General features: G+C 42.6%; 1 protein-coding gene and 1 long non-coding RNA gene across 7 annotated transcripts in view; one reads left to right on the top strand and one right to left on the bottom strand.

Annotated features, from left to right (window-relative positions):
* Positions 1–3,993: 3,993 nt before the first annotated feature.
* LOC139360085 (uncharacterized) lies at positions 3,994–4,912 on the top strand. The gene is made up of 2 exons (XR_011617174.1): positions 3,994–4,119; positions 4,766–4,912. It is a non-coding gene; the product is annotated as an uncharacterized lncRNA (long non-coding RNA).
* Positions 4,913–7,891: 2,979 nt separating this feature from the next.
* Positions 7,892–26,298, bottom strand: part of LOC105478932 (protein tyrosine phosphatase non-receptor type 2) — a 100,662-nt gene continuing 82,255 nt past the window's right edge. For 4 of the 6 annotated variants that reach the window (XM_071085732.1, XM_071085735.1, XM_071085736.1 and 1 more), the window contains 2 exons: positions 25,506–25,687; positions 17,094–17,552 (listed from right to left, as the gene is read on the bottom strand). In XM_071085732.1, the coding sequence (XP_070941833.1) occupies positions 17,345–17,552; positions 25,506–25,687 (390 nt within the window). In that variant the 3' untranslated portion in view covers positions 17,094–17,344. Of the gene's footprint in view, positions 8,259–16,541; positions 16,635–17,093; positions 17,553–25,505; positions 25,688–26,298 lie in introns of those variants that run through there. The other 2 variants (XM_071085733.1, XM_071085734.1) reach the window with 2 other exon arrangements.

Here is a 26,298-nt window from a genome sequence, read left to right on the forward strand (position 1 = left end):
GTGATTCTCTCACCTTTGACCTCCCAAAGTGTTGGGATTACAGGTGTGAGCTACCATGCCTGGCTCAAGACAGATTGTTTGTAGAAAGAGAAACCATGGCTAGTAAATGCAGGGGGAAATGGAACTAGAAAGTTCCTATGTTGCTTTCTCTAATGAAATAAAGATTGAGGCAATGATCACCAGTGGCTACTGAAGTCCACCAGGTGAGAGGGTGAAGTGGCGCTTCATGAGGCTGGGTCAGACACCAACTGAGTCCACCAATCAATCTTAGTTTTATGAAAAGTGGGACAACTAGACATGAAGTGTCTCCGGATGTGACACCAAAGTGCACAGCACCAGTCATGGAGGGTTCCTGCCACAAACGTCACACTGAAATCTAATGGGCACCTGGACATAGTGATCCGTTTCCGGGAATAGATGACAGAGGGACCGACAAATGTCACCACAAAGATACCATCACCACATCCAAATTGTGGGAGATTTTATAGGACAAATGACCGATGTTTTTCCTCAGGAATAAGCAGCATGGGGGCCAAAAGGGAAAGGGCACTGTTACAGAGGATCAGACACTCAGCTGCCATTTCCAGAAAATGTACTAGGGGGACAAAACTTGGATCCCTATCCAAGCAAATCAACAGCAAAGACACATTTTTTAGATAACTGTGGAAAACTGAAGACAGACCCGGTGTTAGAAGATGTTAATGCATAAATACGGATCTTGCTGAATGGGATAATGATATTGCCACCAGGCCAAAGTTGTAAAGAGCCCTTATCGGACTAATGTGTAGGACATTACACGATACCTGGAGGTAAGTTTGCAAGAAGAGCAGTGTTGAAAACACTTGAAGCTGGGGTAACCCACGGGGTTCATGACACGATTCTCCACACCGTTGTGTATACTGGAAACATTCCACAGTAAGTTTAACAAATTAAATTACATTTGAGGCCAGGCGCAGTGGCTCACATCTGTAATCCCAGCACTTTTGGAGGCCAAAGTAGGCAGATCACCTGAGATCAGGAGTTCAAGACCAGCCCGGCCAACATGGCAAAACTCCGTAACTACTAAAAATGCAAAAATTAGCTGGGTGTGGAGGTGGGTGCCTGTAGTCCCAGCTACTCGGGAGGCTGAGGTAGGAGAATCACTTGAACCTGGGAGGTGAAGGTTGCAGTGAGCCGAGATCACACCACTGCACTCCAGCCTAGGAGACAGAGCGAGACTCCATCTAAAATAAATAAAATAATAAATAAACAAACAAACAAAAATAAATTACATTTGAAAAAAAAAGAAATACTACTTTTGCCAGCACCAAGTGCCTGTGAGATGCCTGGGAGCCAGGCACAGGGAGCAGCTTGGAAGGGGCCACTGTACTCCAGCCTGGGCAAGAGAGCGAGACCCTGTCTCTTAAAAATACATAAATATATATAAAGTTTCTCAGCATGTAGTTTCAAATTACTTTATTTCAGGAAACTTTTCTTGATTTACAAATTTCAGTCTTCTGTTCACTTTGGATTTCTTCTTCAGGGACTCCTATTATCTGTATGTCACAGTTTCTTCCCCGTCTTCAACATTATCACTTCCTCTTGAATCGTTTTTTCAGTCTTCCTTTCTTTCTTTCTAGTAACTGTTAAATTTTAGTTTAGTTATAGATTTACAGAACAATTGCAAACATAGAGGAACTAACAGAGTTCCTCTATGCCCCACACCCGGTTTCTCCTCTTGCATTAGAATGGCAAATTTGTCACAATTAATGAACTAATGCTGATCCACTGGTATAACTAAAACCCACCATTTATTCAGCTTCCCTTAGTTTTTCTGTTTGTTTTGTTTTTGAGATGGAGTCTTGCTGTGTCGCCCAGGCTGGAGGGCAGAGGTGCGATCTCGGCTCACTGCAAGCTCCGCCTCCCGGGTTCATGCCATTCTCCTGCCTCAGCCTCCCGAGTAGCTGGGACTACAGGTGCCGCCACCGCGCCCGGCTAATTTTTTATATTTTTAGTAGAGACGGGGTTTCACCGTGTTAGCCAGGATGCTTTCGATCTCCTGACCTCGTGATCCGCCCGCCTCGGCCTCCCAAAGTGCTGGGATTACAGGCGTGAGCTACCGTGTCAGGCCTTAGTTTTTAACCTGATGTCATTTTCTGGGCTGGAGTTCACCGAGGACGCCCGTTGCAGTTGGTGGTTGTATTTCGTCTCCGTAGGCTCCTCCCGAGCTGAGACTCCTCACACTTTCCTTGTTGCTGACGAGCCTGTCAGTTTTGAGGAGGCCTGGCCCGCTATCCTCTCAGCGGGGATGTGTCCGGTGTTTTTCTCACGGTTAGATGGGGTTTTGTGTTCGGGGAGGGAGACCATAGAGGTAAGGCGTTCTTTTCACACCCATGCGAAAGCACACACCACCCACATGGCTCACTGCCTGGGTGCTAAGTTTGGCTGCCTGGCTGAGGGACGGCCTGATGTAGTTTTTGTTTTAATATAAATAGCACATTCTTCACGTGCTCATTGTATTACTATCCCTGCGTATTCAGGCGCTAGATGCTGTGATAAGCACTTGAGATCTTATTTCTTCCTCTCAACAACCCTGCGAACTATAGGTACCAATATTATTCCCATTGTACAGATAGACAGAACTTTTACACACACACACACACAAAATTGTGGTAAAATATACATAAAACTTACTGTCAACCATTTTTACTCGCACAGCTCAGTGGCTTCAGTACATTCCCATCCGCGACCACACCCTCCGTCTCCAGCGCCTTCTCATCCTCCCCACGTGTTCGACGTCTCGCCCCTGGTCCCAGCGACACCCCGGCCTTCGGTCTTCGGGAGATGGAGCTGGTTTCAGGGCAGCAGGCCCACCCCGAATAGTCCTGGAGCCAAAAGGGAACGAGCCTCTTCCTTCGGGTGGGGAACCGTTCACGGCGCTACTTCCAAGGTTTCTTCCTCCTCGCCGTTTCCTGGGACTTTTCTAAAGCAGGGACCACGGCGCGGCGTGGTGTGCGCGGGCGGCGTGGTGTGCGCGGGCGGCGTGGTGTGCGCGGGCGGCGTGGCGTGCGCGGCGTGCTGTGCGTGGACGGCGTGCTGTGCGCGCGGTGCTGGTGCCGTCGGGGCCCCTGAGCGGGCTGAGGGCCGTGCCCTGGGGCTGCGCCACCCCGCTCCGAGGCGGCCCCTTTCCTGTAACCCGCTTCCCTGCGCCGTTCCCGACCGGAGGCTGCGGACGGCACCAGCCCCCGCGGCGTTTTGAGTGGGGAAGTGAGCCGGGGCCTGTGCCTCCAGGGGAGCCGTGGGCGGATGCGTGGCCGCGGACTGGGCTCTCGGAGCTTCCCGGAAAACACCGGAGACCCACTCGACACGGCTGCGGGCCCAGACCCGCCCGGTGCGGGCGCCTCTCGGGCAGGACGACTCCACAGCCAGCAGGAGAACTTTCTCGATCGCCCTGCGCAGATGCTCCCCTCGCATGAAATCACCGCTAGGCGTTAGCCGCGGGCGAAGCCCCGGCCCGGCCTCAGGGAATACTGAGGGGAGCGCAGGTGCAGGCCGTGGGGGCGGCCGGGTTCGGGCCGGCTCTGCAGACCCAGCCCCACGCGGAGGGCGATGCTGGGTACTCGCAGAGCTCAGAGACCGCTGAGCTTCCCTCACTCATGTTCGGCTAAAATTATTCATGTCGAACTCCGGCTTAGCAGATTGTTGCTCAAACACAGATACGCATCACCTGTCATTTTTATTCAAACTTCCTCAAAGTCCATTAAGACTATCAGAAACACAAGCAAATTAATATTAATTATTCAGGTGCTTTAGTCACTTCATCCAAAGACACTCCGGCGGTGTGGTTTCTTTGCATTTATGTAATTTTCTTCGTATTGCCTGCGTTCCACGAGCATCGGTTCATGAGACACTGCACTGAGACGGTAACGCCCGTAGGCTGCAATACGACGCCCACTTTGCGCCTGCTCACCAGCGCCCACCTCCAGAGCTGGCTAGAAAAGAGCCGTTCTTTTCGCTGTTGGAGAAAGGGCAGGACAGTCATGGAAAACTCAGCGCACAAATCCAGATCCTTACATGGATAAACTGCTTCGTCCATTTTTCCGCGTTTGCAATCTGTGATCATTGCTCGAGTTCCACAGGGTGGGAAAAGACGCTTTTCCTTGTGCTTCTTGGTACACTGAACCGAAAACGATACTGAGTGACTCCCCCAACCCTGTATTTATTTATTTATTTATTTATTTAATTTTTATTTTTTGAGATGGAGTCTTGCTCTGTCGCTTGGGCTGGAATGCAGTGGTGCGATCTCGGTTCACTGCAACCTCCGCCTCCCAGGTTCAAGTGATTCTCGTGCTTCAGTGTCCCAAGTAGTTGGAATTACAGGCGCCCCCGCGCCCTGTTAACTTCTGTATTTTTAGTAGAGACCTGCAGGGTTTCACCATGTTGGCCAGGCTGGTCTCGAACTCCTGACGGCAACTGATCTGCCCACCTCGGCCTCCCAAAGTGCTGGGATTATAGGCATGAGCCACCGTGTCTGGCCTATACTATGCTTTTTGTTTGTATTACTTTTTATTGTGGTATTATGTTTTCTTTTGATCTGTCGTGGGTTGAACCCACAAATGTCAAATGGGGAACCCACGAATACGGAGAACCACCTGTATCTGGAAAGGAGTAAATGTCTCTACCACTTGCTCCACACAAAGTTAGACTGAAGCAGATTTGTTGGCTTTAAAATCAAGTCATCCTGGGGGCATTGGAATTAAGAATTTTTTTTTTTTTTTTTTTTTAGATGGAGTCTCATTCTTGTCGCCCAGGCTGGAGTGCAATGGCGCAATCTCAGCTTACTGCAACTGCTAGCTCCCAGGTTCAAGCGATTCTCCTGCCTCAGCCTCCTGAGTAGCTGGGATTATAGGCGTGCACCACTATGTCCGGCTAATTTTTGTATTTTTTAGTAGAGATGGGGTTTCACCATGTCAGCCAGGCTGGTCTCAAACTTCTGACCTCAGGTAAACCCGCCCGCCTCTGCCTCCCAAAGTGCTGGGATTACAGGCATGAGCCACTGTGTCTGGCCTGAATTAAGAATTTTTAGTTTTCTACTTAGATGCCATTATTTTCCAAGCAGAATATAAGTTTCTGATTCTATTGGTTAAGATACTGGTTTTTCATCAAAAATAAGTGACCGCACAGGGCAGTGGCAGACACGGCTTATTTCAGAGACGCTTCTCGTGGCTTCCAGAGCTGCCTTGGGCATACATGCCTGCCTGTCCTGCAGACCACAGGGTAGAGTCGCATCCGATCCGGAAAGCTCGAGTCTTGTCTTGCCACTGCCCTTTCCAAACTGAGGGCTTACGTGGCCATCCCAAAAGAACATTCAGTGCCAACTACTACTAGTATCTCACTTATTTACAGGTTTGTTGTTTTAACTCTCCCATAAGACCACAGTAGACTACAGTCGTTTTCCCCCATCACTGAACATCCACTGTCTCCTATAGTGCCAAGCACATAAGTGTGTTCACTACATATTCACTGAGCAAATGAACAATATTTCACTAATTCCAAATCGTTTGGGATGGCTGCAGCTTAGGGTGCCTTATCAGGGCAGGCGGGTGCTGAGGCTTTGTGATTTAAAATGAAGATGAAATTGTCTAAGGTGCCATAAGCGATTTTTTTTGTGATTTTTTTTTTCCTTTTTGTGGAGAACGGGGTCTCGCTGTATTACCCAGGCAGGTCTCAAACTCCTGGGCTCAAGCTATCCTCCCGCCTCTGCCTCCCTGAGAGCTGGGATTACAGGCGTGAGCCACCGCGCCCGGCCATAAGCGAATTTTAAGGAGGGTAACAGATCTTAAATTAGTTGGGAGCTGTGCTAAGTGGATTGGCACAAACAGGCATGTCTAGGCAGGAACCTGCTGCTGTGACCCGCACACACAAGGAAGGTTTAAGTCAGGGGTGTCCAATCTTTTGACTTCCGTGGGCCACACTGGAAGAATTGTCTTGGGCCACATATAAAATGCACTAGTAATAGCTGGTGAGCTAAAACAAAACAAAACAAACAAAAAAATTGCAAAAAAATCCCACACGTTTTAAGGAGGTTTACAAATTCGTGTTGGGTCGCATTAAAGCCATCCTGGATGGCATGCAGCCCGTGGGCCATGGGTTGGACAAGTATGGAACTTTAAACCAAGGCAGGGGCAGTGGGAGCAAGAGTCACTGTGCAGAACTGACAGGACTTTGTAACCAAACTGGACATGAAGTCTAAGTGGAGGAACTAAAGATGAATTTCAGGTTTCCAGGGGGTGCCACCAGATAAATGGAATACAGTAGGAAGAGACGAAAGGAGGGAAATCATGTTAAATTTTAGAGGGTAAGGAGCTTATGCAATGACCACTTAGGGAACTGGATATATGGTTTATAACTCTGAAGTGACATCTGGCCTGGAGTTGAAGAAGTTGCATGTAATCAGCTTACAGGTATTAAAGACTTGCGGAAACATCAGATCACCCAAGGTTAAGTGTGTTAAAATAAAAGGCCCAAAAATGGAGTCCTCGGAAACCCCAATAATCAAGAGTCAGGCAGAAGAACTGAGACGAAGGAAACCCAGAGACAAGTCTTTCGGAGTCGAAGGAGAGAGTTTCAAAGACAGAGTTCTTAATGATGCTGCCAAGAAGTCATAGAAGGGAAACCTGAAGAGCAGTAGCTTTATTAAGCTACAGTACAAGCTAAAATGGCGCTTCTGGGTCATTTCGGGAGTAGGGTAGCGTGTGCAGGAAGAGCAGACGTTTCTGGGTCATTTCGGGAGTGGGGTAGCGTGTCCAGGAAGAGCAGAGGTCGCGGAGTGTAGATTCTTGCCAGCAGCTTTGCTGACACCACGGAAAGATCATCTTCCCATACGACTTTGTAGTATAATAAACTTTTCATGCATCCTTCGGGAAATATCTAGCAGGAATAGTTTACGTACTCCTAAAATAGACCCAGAAAACCTGGCATATAAGGCAAAAAGGAACCTAAGTCATTTAAAGATATGAAATAGATGTATTTATGAATATTTTATGAATTTCAAAGTTGGCAAAAAAAAAATTGTTATATATATATTTTTGAGACAGAGTCTGGCTCTGTTGCCAGGCTGGAATGCAGTGGCACAATCTTGGCTCACTGCAATCTCCACCTCCCGGGTTCAAGCGATTCCCCTGCCTCAGCCTCCCGAGTAGCTGGGACTACGAGCGCGCACCACTATGCCTGGCTAATTTTTTGTATTTTGGTAGAGAGGGGGTTTCCCCATGTTGGGCAGGATGGTCTCGATCTCCTGACCTTGTGATCTGCCTGCCTCGGCCTCCCAAAGTGCTGGGAATTGTTTGGGGAAAGCACAACATCCAACACAGGAATGATGCTGTGATTCTAAAAACTGCACTGAACCGCTGTACTTGATTTGAAATTACTGTCGATCTTAAGGCAACACCATTATCCATATTAATATTCTCCCAAGTAACAAAGGAATATCGTAACTCTTCTATTATTGCTTTCACCTAACCTGTACGATTAAGAATAGAAAGACTATTGAAGGGCAACTAAAAAACCTTTTTTTTTGAGACAGAGTTTTCACTCATTGCCCAGGCTGGAATGTAGTGGTGAGATCTTCGCTCACTGCAACCTCTGCCTCCTGGGTTCAAGTGATTCTCCTGCCTCAGCCTCCCGAGTAGCTGGGATTACAGGTGCCTGCCACCAGGTCTAATTTTTTTACTATTTTTAGTAGAGACGGGGTTTCACTATGTTGGCCAGGCTGGTCTCAAATCCTCATCTCAAGTGATCCGCCCGCCTCAGCAATATGTCAGTTACTTGTTACAGAAATTATAAACCCACAGGAAAATATTCATTATTAGAAGCAGAGCTGTCCTAAGATAATGCACACAAACCAACATAAGACTATTTAACAAAAATATTTAATGCTGCCAAAAAGTATAAAAATACAGTAGGAATGGCAGTACAATACAAAGTAATCTCTCCTAATTTATTTCTTGTACATCTTTCTACATTTCATACACGCATTAAAAACACTTAACACATCCAATTAAAGGTTCTGCAAAGTCTTCTGCTGGTGGGTGCTCTTCATCCCCTGGATGTAAAGTTTACTTTGTAAACAAACAACTGTGAGGCAATCTATAGGGTTAGCGAGCCTCACTTCAGTTTCCGGAGTGGGCTTCAGGTCTTGCTTTGCACATCAATGGTTCAAAATTTATAGCTGCAGAATATTCTCAAGTCATGAATATTAGGTGTCTGTCAATCTTGGCCTAAAACATAAAATAAGAAGTCATCTATTCAATTCATATTTACCAAACACAAACGAACACAGATGCACACAAACATAAAAGGACTAACAGTGAACTGAAAAGGCCACCAAAAATCATCCCCACATGCCGCATCCAACCACACTAAGTGCCCCACTGTTATCTTGGTAAAATGGCTGAGGTGTCGGATATCACACGGGGGTGGGGTGGCGTGGCCTCATGTGGAGGCGTCGTGACTTATATTCTTTTTCAAGAATTATGTGAATTTTTAAGGTCATGTTGTTTTACTCAAGAAGTGACCTCTATGTGATACTGACAGACAGACAGGTTTTAAAAATAATGTACCCACAAGAATTTAGCAAGACTTTATAGTATGTGCTAGACTTACCAATACTTTGGAATTCAATGCAAAAGTCTAATCCAATTTGGACCTCCACTGTGTAATACTGCTAAAAATATTATCAACATAATGTTTGAACATAAAGTCGGCCTATATTTTTAAATCACGGTTGTTAGCAGATGCTTTTTGCCCTGAAGGATAATACTAACAATTATATCTACTGAAATGAAGTGACCCAATCTTAAGCTACTATTAATATAAAAGACATAAAATAATCGACAGATTTATTGCATTTTAATGCCAAAAAGTAAAAATAAATGAGAGTTCAAATAAGCAACAGACAGATGGAATGGCTATTGTAAGGGCAGTTGAGTTTTTGATGTCACTTCACAAACTTTGCAAGAAACTGAACTTTTTAGGAGGTCAATGGTATTTCCATTCTTCCCCCAACTCCCCTCAGTACCACAAAACCTCCAAATCTAAATACTTGTCAGTATTATATCTTCACATATATATTAACAAATAGGAAATATAAATCGTACCCACACATTTAGTCAAGAACTCCCAAATGCTGAGAATTAGGCTACTCCCTTTAAAGACAGGGTATTTGGCATAATTGTATCAAGCACCGTGGTGTTCTGAACAGTCATTTTTTTCTTTGATTATCCAACACTGACAGAGAAATGTCAAGTCATCAAGAAAACATTCTCATTAGATATCTGTGAGTTCAAAACTACTATGGATGTTTATTACATGAATCTTCAGAACCTGAACCAAATGGCTGAAGGTACTTTTTATTGATTCTAAGTGCTGCAAAATATATGTTTTCCATGCATCCATGTTTTTTAAAAATAAACAACTTAATTCGACCAATCAATGTGAATGAAATAATGATCTGGTTTAGAGAATACTCTGATGTTCTAGTATTTCTCTGTTGCAGTGGTACTTCAAACTGGTGCACAAAGTTTTTTAAATGTGCTCCATTTAAAAAACAGAGAATTACTCAGGATTTTAACAGGTAACAGTGGTTGTCTATTACTTTCCCATTTAAATATTCCATTAAAAACAGAGTCGAGGCCGGGCGCGGTGGCTCAAGCCTGTAATCCCAGCACTTTGGGAGGCCGAGATGGGCGGATCACGAGGTCAGGAGATCGAGACCATCCTGGCTAACACGGTGAAACCCCGTCTCTACTAAAAAATACAAAAAACTAGCGGGGCGAGGTGGCGGCGCCTGTAGTCCCAGCTACTCGGGAGGCTGAGGCAGGAGAATGGCCTGAACCCGGGAGGCGGAGCTTGCAGTGAGCTGAGATCCGGCCACTGCACTCCAGCCTGGGCGACAGAGCCAGACTCCTTCTCAAAAAAAAAAAAAAAAAAAAACAGAGTCGATCGGGCACAGTGGCTCAAGCCTGTAATCCCAGCACTTTGGGAGGCCGAGGCACGCGGATCACGGAGATCGAGACCATTCTGGCTAACACGGTGAAACCCCGTCTGTACTAAAAAAAAATACAAAAAAATGAGCCGGGCATGGTGGCGGGCGCCTGTGGTCCCAGCTACTTGGGAGGCTGAGGCAGGAGAATGGCGTGAACCTGGGAGACAGAGCTTGCAGTGAGACTGCGCCACTGCACTCCAGCCTGGGTGACAGAGCCAAACTCCGTCTCCAAAACAACAACAACAACAACAACAACAACAACAACAACAGTCAGTGTAACATAATAGAAAAAGTATGAGGTTGGGAGTTACTGGAAGTCTACAGATTGGAGAGTGAATCTCAGTTCTGTTATGTACTAGCTGTGCAATCGGGCAAGTTACTTATTCTTTGGCTCAGTTTTCTCATCTGAAAATAGGGAGAATGCTGTCTACCTAGAAGAGGTGTTACGTGGGTAAAATATAGATTATGTATTTAAGCTGGTTGGCAGAACTGTAGGTGTTCACCATACCTCATGTCCTTCCCCAGTATTTTGTTACAGATATACTTACCAAGAATGAAATATCATTTATAACAACTGAAGGACAGTGTTTTTAAAAATTCACATTATTTATTTGTAAATATTATTCAGGGAGGGGGGTAAGAAAATACAGTTAAATCATTAGGAGGGTTGATTGTTTTAAAGACTTTACCTGCAAGACTGAAAAGTAAAATAGGCTCCACTTGAAAAAATTCTTATAGATTCACTTGAATCAATTTTTGCTATTTTTATTTAAAAAGGCAAAGGCAAGAGAAATGGGTTCAAACAAGTCAAATGAAACAAACGTGGTGCTTTCTGTGGAGACGGTGGCTCTCACACACCGCTTTATGCTGGAAGGCGCAAGGGTCGGGTGGGTGTGGACAGAGGGTCCACTCCCAAGTCAGCTCTACGCCTGAGGCCACGGAAAGCCAAACTGCACCAAGAATAGGTTGTGCCACCAGATATCCACACTAACATTCTACTAAACTGAATTGAGGCTAATCAGAAACTTCTCTTAAGGTGCAAAGATGCCCTACAGATGACTTACCTAGGTTCCCACTCCTGAATTCACCAAACTCAAAATAACTGAAGTTTTTAACAGCAGAAATTTGATATATCAAGAGCAACCTGTCTCTGAAAAATCTGCCAAATTAGAGCCACAATAAAGAACTTGATGTGTCTTTAAAAAATGGTCTGTATAAAGAAAAAAATTCCTGTGCAGTTCTTGGAGCTCCTCAAAACATACTGTCTAACGCAAAACCAGAAAGGCCTGAAGCAGTTTCTGTAACATCCTCACCAAATTGCATAATTCCCACCTTCCATCCAAAATTTAAAAAAATAAAGTAGGAAGAGTTCAAAAGTCTGAACTTTTCATTCTCCCAATGCCCAGAGAGGGTCAGGGCTTTTTTTTTTTTTCTCAAATAGAGATGGGGTTTTACCGTGTTGCCCAGGCTGGTCTCGAACTCCTGGGCTCAAATGATTCTCCAGCCTCCGTCTCCCGAAGTACTGGGATTACAGGAGTGAGTTACCAAGCCAGGCCCGGTCAGGGCTCTTTGAAATGTTTTCCTTGTCAGATTGTTACCCATTAGAGACAAGGCCTCGCAAACCAAGTAAACACTTCTGTCCATCACTGCTTACAGTCAGCGATGGCTCTATCCTGGGCTAAACCGTACACAGCAGGAGAAAAGGCTCAGCAATGGCAGTGAGGAAAAACGCTCCCCTCCCTGAAGGACAATGAGTCTTTCCAGAACCCAGGCGCCAGGGGAGACAGCCTTAGGAGAAAGCACATGTGCAGCATTGCTCAATACTGTTCTTGGAGCAACTGAATGTGCTAAATATTCAGAAAATTCCTGCTGCTGAGGGAAAAATAACCAAACTCATACTATTTTCCTAGAAGTTCTTACTTAAATAATACTACCCAAAGAGGAGTGAAAAGCTTAAATTCTTAATTCTGGATGAACACCACAATGGCTGTATTAGGACCAGGCACACAGAACAGAGCCACTGAGTGTCCAGTACTGGAACTGGGGAGCTCTCGGTAGAGCAGGGATTGAGGAGGCCACACAATCTGAGCTGCTTCCCACCAAGGCATGTTACCCCTTATACATACTCACTGGAACAAAGACAGCTGTAATTTCTAGTGTAGCTGCACTTCTAGGGGGAGGTGGGATTACAGGAGTGAGTTCCAAGCCAGGCCCAGTCAGGGCTCTTGGTAACGCTGTCCCATAGACACTGCTTTGAAGATAGGTATAAGGGAAAGTGGAACTGAAACCAAACAAATGAACTGGGGAGAAGGATGAGTGGAACAGGTCAACTCCAGAGTAAACCACACAGGTGGCTTTTAAATCGTGAAAAAATACATTTCTATTTTTCAAAATTTCATTAATAAGATTCTAGGCCCCTACCATCTAAATAAGTCAAAGTCAAATAAGGGCCTCTTAAAAGTAAAAGAGACTTTATTAGCTGTTGATGTATAAATGGGAATGCAGAACAGGCATTTCTGCTATGCACTGTGCGTCAAGCACAGCCAGGTGAGGGAGGGCCTCAGACACCTCTCCCTGCGGGGTACAACAGACCGAGAGGAATCTATGCCCTGGCTACACATCACTGAGAACCCATGTGTGCACCTGCTAGAAAAAAAGAGAAACCAATGTTTACAGAACTGGAACTCCTGCTTGAACACAGAAAGAAATGGACTACATGCCTGATGACATTTGGCTTATAATAGAATATATATTTTTTAAATATATATATATATCTTTAAAATGTTTATATCTATTTTATATACATCTCTCTGTATGTATGTGCGTGCGTGTATATAGAGAGCGAGCGCGCATGCACGCGCAAGAGAGAGACAAATACATAGAGACAGACAAGTCTCCTCTATTGCCCAGGCTGGAGTGCAATGGCTCCATCATAGTTCACTGCAGCCTCAAACTTCTGTGCTTATGCGATCCTCCTGCCTCAGCCTCTTGAGTAGCTGGGACTACAGGCATATGCCAACATACTCAGCTAAAATTTTTTTTTTTTTTTTTTTTTAAAAGTAGAGACCCAGGCTGATCTTGATCGAACTCCTGGGCTTAAGCAATCCTCCCACCTTGGCCTCCCAAAGTTCAGGGAATACAGGTGTGAGCTACTGTGCCCAGCAAAAATCTGTTTAAACATCTGTATCTGAAAAGTAAAAATCAAGGCAGACTAGATTTTTAAGTCTGTACAATAACCAGGCAGGCAATTTGGGAATGTAGGTACTCATTATGGTATAGAACAGTCAACCAAAACACTTTTAATACCACCAGGTTCTGGTCTGGAACTAGATATGTAATCTAGTCAGTGGTATTTTTTCTCAGAGGGAAATGAGTTGCAGTAGATTCTGGTCTGGAACTAGATATGTAATCTAGTCAGTGGTATTTTTTCTCAGAGGGAAATGAGTTGCAGTTGCAGTGTTTCTTTGAGAATTATCTAATTCTAGTACATGTTACACATCTGAGACTTTTCAATGACAGCACCATAAAAGGATGGAGAAATGCCAGTTTCAGGTCGATTAACAACAATACCTACTTCATAAAAGTGTGTTGAGGATTAAGTAGAGTAATAAGTAAAGAAAAAAATACAGTGTCTGGAATACAATAAACGATCAATAAATGGTGCTTTGAACTGACTGTTGAAAGCAAAGGAGTTGATATAAAAACTGGAATACCGTTTCATATCATAAACTGCTTTTTAAACCAATAAACATTTTGATTCATACCACCAACTTTAGTTTAAGACAAAGAGGACAGGCACAACAAGTGCACATTAGCTTAGAGTCAGAACCCCTTCCACTGACATACCATTAAAAGAAAACAATTAACACATTTTTTTTCCTTCCTTTCTCTTTTCTTGTTCATTCCTTGGTAAAAACATTAGAACAACAATGAAATGGACTAAGAACATAAAAGGACCAAAAGGCAGAAAACCTGACAAATGTATAAAGTCTCCTCCAACACAAGAAATGGCCTTTATATTGCTCTAAAGTCCTCCATGTACTTATTACATGTTACTTTTTTTAACTCTTTAAGAATGCAGAAAATGAGTATTTTCATTTTTATATGGATACATTAAACATGGAGAATTATATTTTTACATTCTATGTATGTGCAAGCACAGATAAAAGTCAGTCATAGGCTAACATAAAATAAATACTTGGCTAACATTGGAAAGGAACATATAACTTCTTGGTGTAGTTAGAGAACACGGCATTAAACCAAAGGTTGCTGTCAATCTATTAGCAGAAATAGATATGAGTGGAAATGAGCTAGATACGAACTCCTGAAAATAAAAAAAAAAAACGTTTTTTAAAATTTTTTCTTCCTTAACCTATTCAAAAAGCAACACAACACTACACCTCATTCAAGTCAAAGTATAATATCTGACTCTTAAAATCTGTTAAAATTAGAAAATATTTAATATCATGAGGACCTAAGGATACAACCAGTTTTTTTAAAGCTGTAGAGCCCATCTAGAATTGCTAACTTTTTCCTCTGGCTGTTACCAGAGAAGGCAGCCACGTCTGTCTCTTTGACCAGCACACCTCACCAAATAAAAAGTCAGGATAATGATCATGGGCACAACACGATGTCATGTGTTTTCACGACATCCACCAAAAAATATGATTACTGGTAACAACTGAACACTATTTAACGCATCCACTGTCAATGCCCTTCTCAAGGATCTGCGTGGAGAAGGAAAGATGACTAACCTTAGAAGTGTACCAACAAGTGTTCATCACACTGAATGTGGTTTTAAAAATATACACGACACCACCCAGAAGGACAGAAAGCATACACAAAGCAAAGCGTAAGCGGATGAAGCGCATTCAGCCAGCAGGGGGGTGAGGCACGTCCTCCCTGGCACTGGCTTCCTCACGTCTTCACCTGTGTACCGAAAACAAGCCTAGTTTCAACTGGAAATGTCATAAGGTCTACTTATATGTGACTTGCAGAGTAACATACTGTATTTAGCAAAGACAAACCAATACAAACCGGAAAGAGGTTTTAAACCAATAAAAACCTGAAATGTGAAGGGTCTTGGATGCCTCAACACATGTTTAATGCAGACAGACATAAAAAAATGTCCCTCTTACCTCCTCTCCATTTCAAGGTTACAGGACACAGTAATACTGAATCAGGACACAGGCACATGTTATATAAATCTTATTTAATATATAGTACCACCTACATCCTGCTTTCATACTTTCAACATAATTTAACACATTCAAGGAGACTATGCAAATCAATTCAAAATATCTATCTACACCAATGGTTTTCAAACTTTTTTTTTTTTTTTTTTGAGACAAAGTCTTGCTCTGTCACCAGGCTGGAGTGCAGTGGCAATCTCGGCTCACTGCCACCTCTGCCTCCCGGGTTCAAGCGATTCTCCTGCCTTAACCTCCCAAGGAGCTGGGACTACAGGCATGTGCCACCACACCCAACTAATTTTTCTGTTTTTAGTAGAGACACGGTTTCACCATGTTGGCCAGGATGGTCTCAATCTCCTGACCTCGTGATCCACCCACCTTGGCCTCCCGAAGTGCTGGGATTACAGGCGTGAGCCACGCGCCTGGCCACAAACTGTTTTCTGTTTGTTTCTTTTGAGATGGAGTATCGCTCTGTCGCCCAGGCTGGAGTGCAGTGGTGCGATCTTGGCTCACTGCAACCTCCGTCTCCTGGGTTCAAGCAATTCTAATACCTCAGCCTCCTGAGTAGCTGGGACTACTGGCGCGCACCACCACGCCCAGCTAATTTTTGCATTTTTAGTAGAGACGGCGTTTCACCATGTTAGCCAGGCTGGTCTCGAATTCCTGACCTCAGGTGATCCACCCGCCTCGGCCTCCCAAAGTGCTGGGATTACAGGCATGAGCCAACGCGCCCAACCAAATTGTTTTTAAATGATAACTGCCCCCTTTAAAATACTTAAGCCTTATGCAGACACCTTAAGTGGCACATAAAGAGACAAGGCAGAGAAGCTGTGGTTGAAAGTAACTTGATGACCCACCTGGACATCCAATGAGCATAGTTTGAAAACCACTGAAATAAGGTATGCTATTCATAATAATGTTTGCTATCCATGCCTCCTAGCAATTAAATTTACAACAACAATTTCAAGTTTAAGACAAAAAAGTTAAACACTGAATGGAATGTTGAAATCTGAAGAAAGCTAGCACTCAAATGAGCAGTTAAATTCATTAAACAGTATGCTTTAAAAAAATATTAAGAAGTTAAAATGACAATGTAAGGTTTGCATATCATCATACTATTTATTGAAGTAGAAAGAACCTGAAAAATGTTTACTTCAAAACTTCAGTCTAGTAAACTGAAATCATGAATCATAAAATGCTGCTTCTTACTTTTGCTTCCTAAATAATTTACCCCAACTACATTGAAATTTTCATGAAAAATGAACATATTAATAATGGGATTTACAGAAACCAATTTCTTTACAAAAGTCTTGACCAATTGTTACCTGACTATGCCAGTAAGGAGAATTTTCCTTCAAAGATATTTTTAGGAAAAACTTTTGTTTCTTTGTTTGCTTTTCTTTTTAAAATGGGGGAAACTGTAAAACATAAAAGAAGTGCAATGTATAGTAGAAATTGCTTATTCCGACTTCTAACTCCTGATATCAAACTTCTCTTTAGAAAAATGGAAAATGTATCCAGTACAATTGAATCAACACACAATTTATTTTTTTATGTAACATTTTTCAAATTGAGCTCTTAAAAAGTACAGTTAACTACAAAAGATTAAATAGATATTTATAAAATATATTTACCCTGAAATGTTTAAGAATATAAAGTGTTGCTGCCCATGTCAACAGTACATTATACATCACACACATTATTTAAATGTCATTTTCTTTCCATTAATAACGTAGATAAAACCACAATATTTATTGCTTGTATCAAGTGCAGGTTAAAATCCAGATAGCCTCCAAAAGCAAATCCTGTGATAAAGGATTTCTCAATGTTGGTCAGGTGAAATACTGCGTTTGACATGTATGAATACAGTTGCAAAATTTACCAGTTTTTAACAAACATGAATGTCTTTATTTTAGACAGCCATTTACAGTTTGGGTTTCAGAGGGACCTGCAGTGAAGAGTCCTGAGATGTTGGGCTTGTGACTGTAAATATCACTTATCTGGTTGATGTCTATTCTACTGCACCGTTTCTGGGATATGAGGCGTTTGCTGCAGACAAACCCCTGTGATTAATGTAGCACTGTCAGCTACTAGTGCAGAAGCTTGCTGGGCAAAATTAATTGTTTATTTATAGGGCATTTTGCTGAAAAAACAGTGTCCAGCCAACAAAAGCGCCAACCAAAATGACTGACACAAACCCCATCTTAGTGAGAATAGGTTGCCAATATAACCACCTTTTTCTTTTTCGTTCATTCTCATTTAGCCTCTGTTTCATCTGCTGCACCTTCTGAGCTGTGGTGGCCTTTCTGTCCTCTCGGATACGTTTCCGTAGAGCACTATGAAGAAATAAAAACAAGTAAAAGGAAGTGCACACAGGGCAGGACTTGAGTACTCTAACACAGAGGACCTAGGCGCAAATAAAACCATCCGTATCCACATAGTTTTCACCCTACTTGAACACAGGAATAATGAGGGGAAAAGCTTCAATATTTTTTTTTTTTTTTGAGATAGCGTCTTGCTCTGTCACCCAGCCTGGAGTGCAGTGGTGCAATCTTGGTTCACTGCAACCTCCACCTCCCACGCTCAAGTGATTCTCGTGCCTCAGCCTCCCGAGTAACTGGGATTGCAAGCGTGCACCACCATGCCCAGCTAATTTTTTGTATTTTTAGTAGAGACAGGGTTTTGCCATGTTGGCCAGGCTGATCGAACTCCTGACCTCAAGCAATTCAGCTACCTTGGCCTCCCAAAGTGCTGAGATGAGTGAGCCACAGTGCCCGGCCAAGAAAAGCCTCAATATTCTTAAATGATTCAGAGATGTACCTTGACAACCATTCCTGGTACAATTTTATATTGATAACTGCTTTTAGTGGGACCTGAAAATAAGCAAGGAACTTTCTGGAAACGTGAAATGATGACTGTTTTCTTTCCTTCTTTGTTAACTAGTCAGCAGAAGCAGGAGTGGGAACACAAGGGGGTACTGCCTGCATCTGATCCCCTTTCCTGGTCATGTTTGACGGTTAAGGCTCTTATAAAAGCTATCTATCTAATATTTCCATGAATGTTCTGTTCTGTTGTGGGAGCACCTATTCTTTTCTTTGACCATACACATTTCTAGCTCCCATTTTCATAGTTGATACAGAATTTTTTTTTTTTTTGGGGTGGGGGGATTGGGTGGGGGAAGGAGTCTTGCTCTGTTGCCCAGGCTGGAGTGCAGTGACATGATCTTGGCTCACTGAAACCTCCGCCTTCCGGGTTCAAGCAATTCCCCTGCCTCAGCCTCCAAAGTAATTGGGATTACAGACGTGCACCACCACGCCTTGCTAATTTTTTTTGTATTTTTAGTAGAGATGAGGGTTCACCATGTTGGCCAGGCTGGTCTCGAACTCCTGATCTCAAGTGATCCGCCCACCTCAGCCTCCCAAAGTGCTGGGATTACAGGCATGAGCCACTGCATCTGGTCTCAGAAATTTTGTTTCAATGGAAAGTCTCTTGACTCCCAAGATACTTAGTCCTGTTCTATATAAATAATAATGCTGGCTGGGCGTGGCGGCTCAAGCCTGTAATCCCAGCACTTTGGGAGGCCGAGACGGGTGGATCATGAGGTCAGGAGATCGAGACTATCCTGGCTAACACGGTGAAACCCCATCTCTACTAAAAAATACAAAAAACTAGCCGGGCGAGGTGGCAGGCGCCTGTAGTCCCAGCTACTCGGGAGGCTGAGGCCAGAGAATGGCGTGAACCCGGGAGGCGGAGCTTGCAGTGAGCTGAGATCCGGCCACTGCACTCCAGCCTGGGCGACAGAGCGAGACTCCGTCTCAAAAAAAAAAAAAAAAAAAAAAATAATGCCACCCAGCTACTCAGGAAGATGGCTTAAGCCCAGGAATTCAAGTCCAGCTTGTGCAATACAGCAAGATCTTACCTCTCTATAAAAAACACACACAAGGCCGGGTGCGTTGGCTCATGCCTGTAATCCCAGCACTTTGGGAGGCCGAGACGGGCGGATCACGAGGTCAGGAGATTGAGACCATCCTGGCTAACACGGTGAAACCCCGTCTCTACTAAAAAAATACAAAAAACTAGCCAGGCGAGGTGGCAGGCGCCTGTAGTCCCAGCTACTCGGGAGGCTGAGATCTGGCCACTGCACTCCAGCCTGGGCAACAGAGCGAGACTCCGTCTCAAAAACACACACACACACACACACACACACACACACACACACACACACACAAAAAAAAAAACGGCCAATGGCAACATGTAGGTTACTATTTCTTCCATCCCCTCTTTTCACTTTTCTGTATTACAGCAAAGGCCTAACTAGCTTCCCTACCCTCAAATTAAATATTATTGCCATGGTAATTTTTCTAGAGCATACTCCTAGACATGCAGCTTGATTTAAAACTTTTCTTTTTTGGTTACAGGGCCCAGTGCACAATAGTGCTTAAAAATCTCAAATCCCTCTTCAATGTCTCCTACATTGAGACTACTTTTTTCCTGGTCAAGATGTTTAACCTGAATTTAACTATGATAAATAAAGATTAAAGAAATGCATTGCATGAGGCATTCTAAAAGATAACTGGTCTAGAAGCTTCAAAAATACAAATGTCAAGGAAGGAAGAAAAAGGTAGGGATTAAAGGAGACCAAAGACTCACATCAACTAAATACAGTATGAATCTTTGATTAATCTTGAAATATTTTTTAAACAGCTACAGAAGTTGGGATCAGGAAAATGTTCTCAAATTAGATCGTGGTGCCAGCTACACAATTTGGTAAATGTATTAAAATTCATTGAATCGTATACTTTAAAGGAGTAAACTTTATGGTATATAAATTATCTTTCCATAAATCTGTTTATTAAAAAAGCTATATGGTGAACCTTTCAGACAAGAGAAATCTGAATTGAACTATGTATTAGAATACTTTAATCAATGTTACACTTCTTTGGTGTACTGGAACCTTCTCTCCCCAAGAGATTGTTAGTGGGAATGTAAAATGGTTCAGCTGCCATAGAAAACAGCTTTTGACAGCCCCTCAAAAAGTTAAACATAGAGTTACCATATGACCCAGCAATTCCACTCCTAGATATGTACCCAAGAGAACTGAGAACACATGTCCACACAAGTGCTTGCCAATATTCTCCTGCTATGCAGAACTTTGTTCTTGCCATTTTTTACTGTTCTCCAAATTTGTTCCCCCACTAAAATAGAAACCTTCCCTTCTCTCCTGTCCTCTCATTTCAATTATACTCAATTATCCTCGCTCCACCCCCTCTAGCCCTTCTATTCTTATGGCATTTAATTTGAAGTAATTTATTATTTACTAATAATGTGCTAACTTGGGTACTTGTTTTATCTTCATAACATATTCCGCAACTTGAGGATGGACTGTGTTTTGCTATTTTTGTTCATCTTATGGTGCTTTCTCATGTCTTTTTCACTTTTTGTTATCATATACACAGGTATCCCTGGCTGTCTGAACTCCATCTGAATATTTGCTATAATGACTTGCAAAAATTCTTACTCAGAATTCACTCTCTGAATTGAAAATTCACTATCACAAATACGCATGTACCTGCTAGTGAAAAACATTTGTGTTCAAGTGTAGGCAAAATATGTATAAAACCAGAGAGGGGTTAGCCTCCTATGGGCCCTTTCTCAGCTTTTGCCAGGAGCCTGGGGGTATCGGTAACAAGCTTCCAATTTAGATATAATCTTTAACATATTATTTCATTTTTTATTTTCATTGCAGTATAAAAGGCAATTATAATTTTTATCTAGTATTTTGTCATTTACCATGTAAGCCCAATAATGAGTCCATTAAGTGTTATATGATTACATAATTAGTGCTTTAAATGCTATATAGGAGTTTAAAAGGTTTTGTACTATATTTGGGGGAACTGATTATGCTTTCTGGTTGGGCTGAGATCATTTAAAAGAATGGAATGGAGGTTTTTGCTTTCCAAAAGTGCACTACATGATTCAGGAATGGACCAGAGACAAATACCAAGGCATGCCTTTATCTAATTTAAGAACACAATTCCAGAGAATGACAGACTACTCTCGATTTGTGATAAAATCTTTTCTTCCTAGTGGGGCCTAAAGAAATTAGTCTGTGTAATCACTTGCCAAGTGGGACCTGCCCAGGTTTTCCCATATATTTATATTTATGCAACTTAGGCCATTAATCAACGGGAATGCCTCCCGTGGACCCTTGCCCACAGAAGATCATGTGGTGTGATCATGGCTCCCTGCAGCCTCAACCTCTTGGGCTCAAGCAATCCTCCCACCTCAGCCTCCCTTGAGACTACAGGCATGTACCACCACATGTGGCTAATTTTTGTATTTTTTGTAGAGACAGGGTTTGCCATGTTGTGCAGGCTGGTCTTGAACTGCTAGGCTCGAGTGATCCACCCGCCTCAGCCTCCCCGAGTGTTGGGATTACGGGCATGAGCCACTCTGCCTGCTCCAGACTTTTCATATGTCCAAGTTGTTTCTCACTCTCAGTGAACTGGGTTTCTGGGTTGGACTGTAATTGAGAATACTGGCTTTCAAACTCAGACTGTAACCTACAGTAAGAAACAGCCTCACAACAGAGTACCCTCACACACACACTTACATATGTACACAATGTATATGTAAATATACGGAATTTATACATCACACATACATGTACAAAAACAGGTTAAAATTCTTTTTTAAGTTCAGGGGTACATACACATGCAGGCTTGTTATGTAAGCTTGAAACTTGTGTCGCGGAGGTTTGTTGTACAGATTATTTCATCCCCCAGGTATTAAGCCTAGTACCCATTAGTCACTTTTCCTGACTGTCCCCCTCCTCCCACCCTCCACCCTCCGACAGGCCCCAGTGTGTGTTGTTCCCCTCTATGTGTCCATGTGTTCTCATCATTTAGCTCTCACTTGTAAGAACATGTGGTATTTGGTTTTCTGTTCCTGCATTAGTTTGCTAAGGATAATGGCCTCCAGCTCCATCCAAGCCCCTACAAAGGACATGATCTCGTTCTTTATTATGGCTGCATAGCATTCCATGCTGTATATGTACCACATTTTCTTGATGCAGTCTATCATTGATGGGCATTTAGATTGATTCCATGTCTTTGCTATGGTGAACAGTGCTGCAATCAACATACACGTGCATGTGTCTTTATAGTACAATGACTTATATTCTTTTGGGTGTAGACCAGTAATGGGATTGCTGGGTTGAATGGTATTTCTGTTTTTAGGTCTTTGAGGAATCACCACACTGTCTTCCACAATAGTTGAACTAATTGACACTCCCACCAACAGCGTTTAAACTTTCCTTTTTCTCCACAACTTCGCCAGCATCTGTTAAATTCATGTTGTTATTTTTGATATGCTGATAATTTTTTAAAATGTTTATAATCCAATAAACTTCACAACTATGTGATTTGACCTTCAATTTGAAAAACACTGCTTTGGAGGATATTCAACAATGAAAATGAATACAAGAAAGTACTGTGTTCTATTTCTTTTGAAAGTTGAAATTCTGGCCAGGCATGGTGCTCCCGTCTGTAATCCCAGCACTTTGGGCGGCTGAGGTGGGAGGATCACAAGGTCAGGAGGTTTCACCTGGCCAACACGGTGAAACCCTGTCTCTACTAAAAATACAAAACTTAGCTGGGTGTGGTGGCAGGGGCCTGTAATCCCAGCTACTTGGGAGGCTAAGGCAGGAGAATTGCTAGAACCCAGGAGGCGGAGGTTGCAGTGAGCCAAGATTGCGCCACTGTACTCCAACAACCTGGGTGACAGAGCGAGACTCCATCTTGGAGGGGAAAAAAAAAAGTTGAAATTCTTTCAATAAGACTTATTAGGATCTTTAATGCAAAGCTATCTATAGGTATTAAAAATTACTGGGACTGATTAAAAAATAAAACTGTTCAGAGTAACCTTTATTTCACACCCCTGATCCTATGCTCTTCTTTTACAGTTCTTTTTATCTTTTTTTGAGATAGAGTCTTGCTCTGTTGCCCAGTCTGGAGTATAGTGGTATGATCTTGGCTCACTGTAACCTCCTGGGTTCAAGCAATTCTTCCACTTCAGCCTCCCAAGTAGCTGGGACAACAGGTGTGTGCCAGCATGCCTGGCTAATTTTTGTATTTTCAGCAGAGACGGGGTTTCACCATGTTGGCCAGGCTGGTCTCGAACTCCTGACCTCAAGTGATCTGCCTGCCTTGGCCTCCCAAAGCACTGAGATTACAGGCGTGAGCCACCATGCCCGGCCTCCTCTTTTTTATTTCTGTAACCTTGTTTTAGCAATCAGCCTTCTCCACTTACTTTTCTGTTGGGACTCTCTCTCTGCTTTCAAACATGCACCAGTCTCATTTGTCAGACACGAAAGGAAAAAAGGGAAAGAAGAAAACACCGCCACCACATGTGAAAACATGTACAGGCACATACACACACAGATCCCATAAAACAGCCTTTGGCAATCACTCTGTAACTCCGGAGTGGTTTTTCTAGTCTCCTCTGTATTCGCAGCCTTGGATGAGTGATTTAACTCACTGGGATTAACATGGCTGGTCTGAATCTTTGTAGATTAAAACTCAACACTTCTGAAATACTAAGAATGCTATTTCAGTCATCAAGCCTGTTTTTCATTTAATTCTGCAGATAGTACTAGATAAAAGGGGGAAAAAAGCAATAACACTAGGAATCTGAAAGCCTTATTATTGAAAAAGTTAAGGTAATTTAAAACTATTACTTCCTGATTTAAAGGTATTCTATTTAAGATGAAAAAAGGAACCAAAAAACATCGTGCTTTCTTTTGCAGTCTAAAACTACTGAAGTCAAAAATTAGGAATAACATTGCTAAACCATAATAAACTTTTCCACTGTAATCTATAATAATACATGTATTATGTATTGGAATATGTTATTAGCACTGATAAAATTTCACGTTTAATTTTTATATTAGGAAAATAGAGCAGTGAAGCTATAATGTATGGCAGACCTTGACTATTTTCATTCCAATCTAACAAATACAACCACAAGATAAAATCCCCACAATAAGAAGTATGTTTGGCAAAAAGTGAAGAAGAAAAAGTATTCAGACATGCAGGAGAGAGCAAATAAAAAGCTCATTCACTTTGCTATGTGACTTATACCAGGTTACCAGCTTCCTAATCTGTGACAGACAGTCTTAGAAATGTAGTTGTAATTTAAAATTCTGAATAGATGCCACAGTCATACGGATTTTTTTAAAAACGCCTTTTTCTTCCTCCAGTAATGGAATTAAGCTTACATGTTTAAATGTTTTATTAAAGGCATATTATCAGTTACGTTATAACTATAGTACAAATGGCACATATTCGTATTACTTTCTGTACCATACCATATATTTTAGCACCTAATTATATTAACTTTTACACTCAATCATGATTGTTTTAAAGGATTTTTGAATTGGTTTCTATTTATAAGTATTGGCTGAAAGCTCCTTGAGAACATCTTTGTCATCAAATACCCTCAGGTAAGAAACAAAGGTTGTATTAATTTGGCCAGGCACAGTGGCTCTTTGGCCGGGCACAGTGGCTCACGCCTGTAATCCCAGCACCTTGGGAGGCTGAGGCGGTTGGATCACCTGAGGTCAGGAGTTCAAGACCAGCCTTGTTAACATGGCGAAACCGTCTCTCTACTAAAAATACAAAAATTAGCTGGGCGTGGTGGCGGCGCCTGTAATCCCAGCTACACAAGAGGCTTAGGCAGGAGAATCGCTTGAACCCAGGAGGTGGAGCAGTGAGCTGAGGTTGTGCCACTGCACTCCAGCCTGGGTGACAGAGGAAAAAAAAAAGGTTATATTAATTCAATAAAAAAAGGGCCTATATTATTTCATATCATATATCATATCCACATAATTATTTATTATTGTTTATAAGACATGGTCTTGCTTTGTCACCCAGCTGGGAGTGCAGTGGTGGTTATCTCAGCTCACTGCAGCCTCAACCTCCCCGGCTCAACCAATCCTCCCACTTCAGTCTCCAGAGTGGCTGGGACCACAGGCTCGCATCACCACACCTGGCTAATTTTGTTTATTTTCTGTAGAGATAAGGTCTCACTATGTTGCCCAGGTGGTCTCAAACTCCTAGACTCAAGTGATCTTCCCGCCTCAGCCTCCCAAAATGTTGGGATTACAGGCGTGATTGTATTTTCCTAATATAAAAATTACATACCTGAAATCCTATGGCACCTGATCCCATAAAATTTATTTCTAAAATCAAAAAGCCTCATCTTTCAGCATGTAGTTATAGAAAGCTTACCTCTCACTGTTCTCCTCCATTGTGTCTTGCATTTTAGAGGGAAGTCCTGTACATCGGTCACCTGTCAGTTTTTCCTCTTCTAGACCTATTCTGTTCCCATTGTATTTTTCAGTCATTATTTTGTTTGGTGAATGATCAAAGGCAGGAGATAAGTCTTCCTTAGAAAGTTCTTTCCATCGTTTCTAGGTAGGGAAGAGAAATAAAAAACACTAAAAATTTATTTTCCTTAAATAAAAAAAATTTATGAATTAAAATCATATATTCAAGTTAAGAAAACCCAATGATGCTAAAAGATGAGTGAAAAAGAAAAAGGCGTTTTGCCATCCTGTAGCTTGTAACTATGCTTATTTTAATTTCAAAATTTTATAACAGGCCGGGCGCGGTGGCTCAAGCCTGTAATCCCAGCACTTTGGGAGGCCAAGATGGGCGGATCACGAGGTCAGGAGATCGAGACCATCCTGGCTAACACGGTGAAACCCCGTCTCTACTAAAAAATACAAAAAACTAGCCGGGCGCGGTGGCGGGCGCCTGTAGTCCCAGCTGCTCGGGAGGCTGAGGCAGGAGAATGGCGTGAACCCAGGAGGCGGAGCTTGCAGTGAGCTGAGATCCAGCCACCGCACTCCAGCCTGGGCGACAGAGCGAGACTCCATCTCAAAAAAAAAAAAAAAAAAAAAAAAAAAATTTATAACAATAAAGCATTTAATATTTATGTACATCAGTATATAGTTGAATATAATAATAAAATCTCATAGACTTTTACCTATTTGAGGGCAAACTATACTAGGACCACACT

This window comes from Macaca nemestrina, chromosome 19 (genome assembly GCF_043159975.1).
Source record: "Macaca nemestrina isolate mMacNem1 chromosome 19, mMacNem.hap1, whole genome shotgun sequence".
Lineage (NCBI taxonomy): Eukaryota > Metazoa > Chordata > Mammalia > Primates > Cercopithecidae > Macaca > Macaca nemestrina.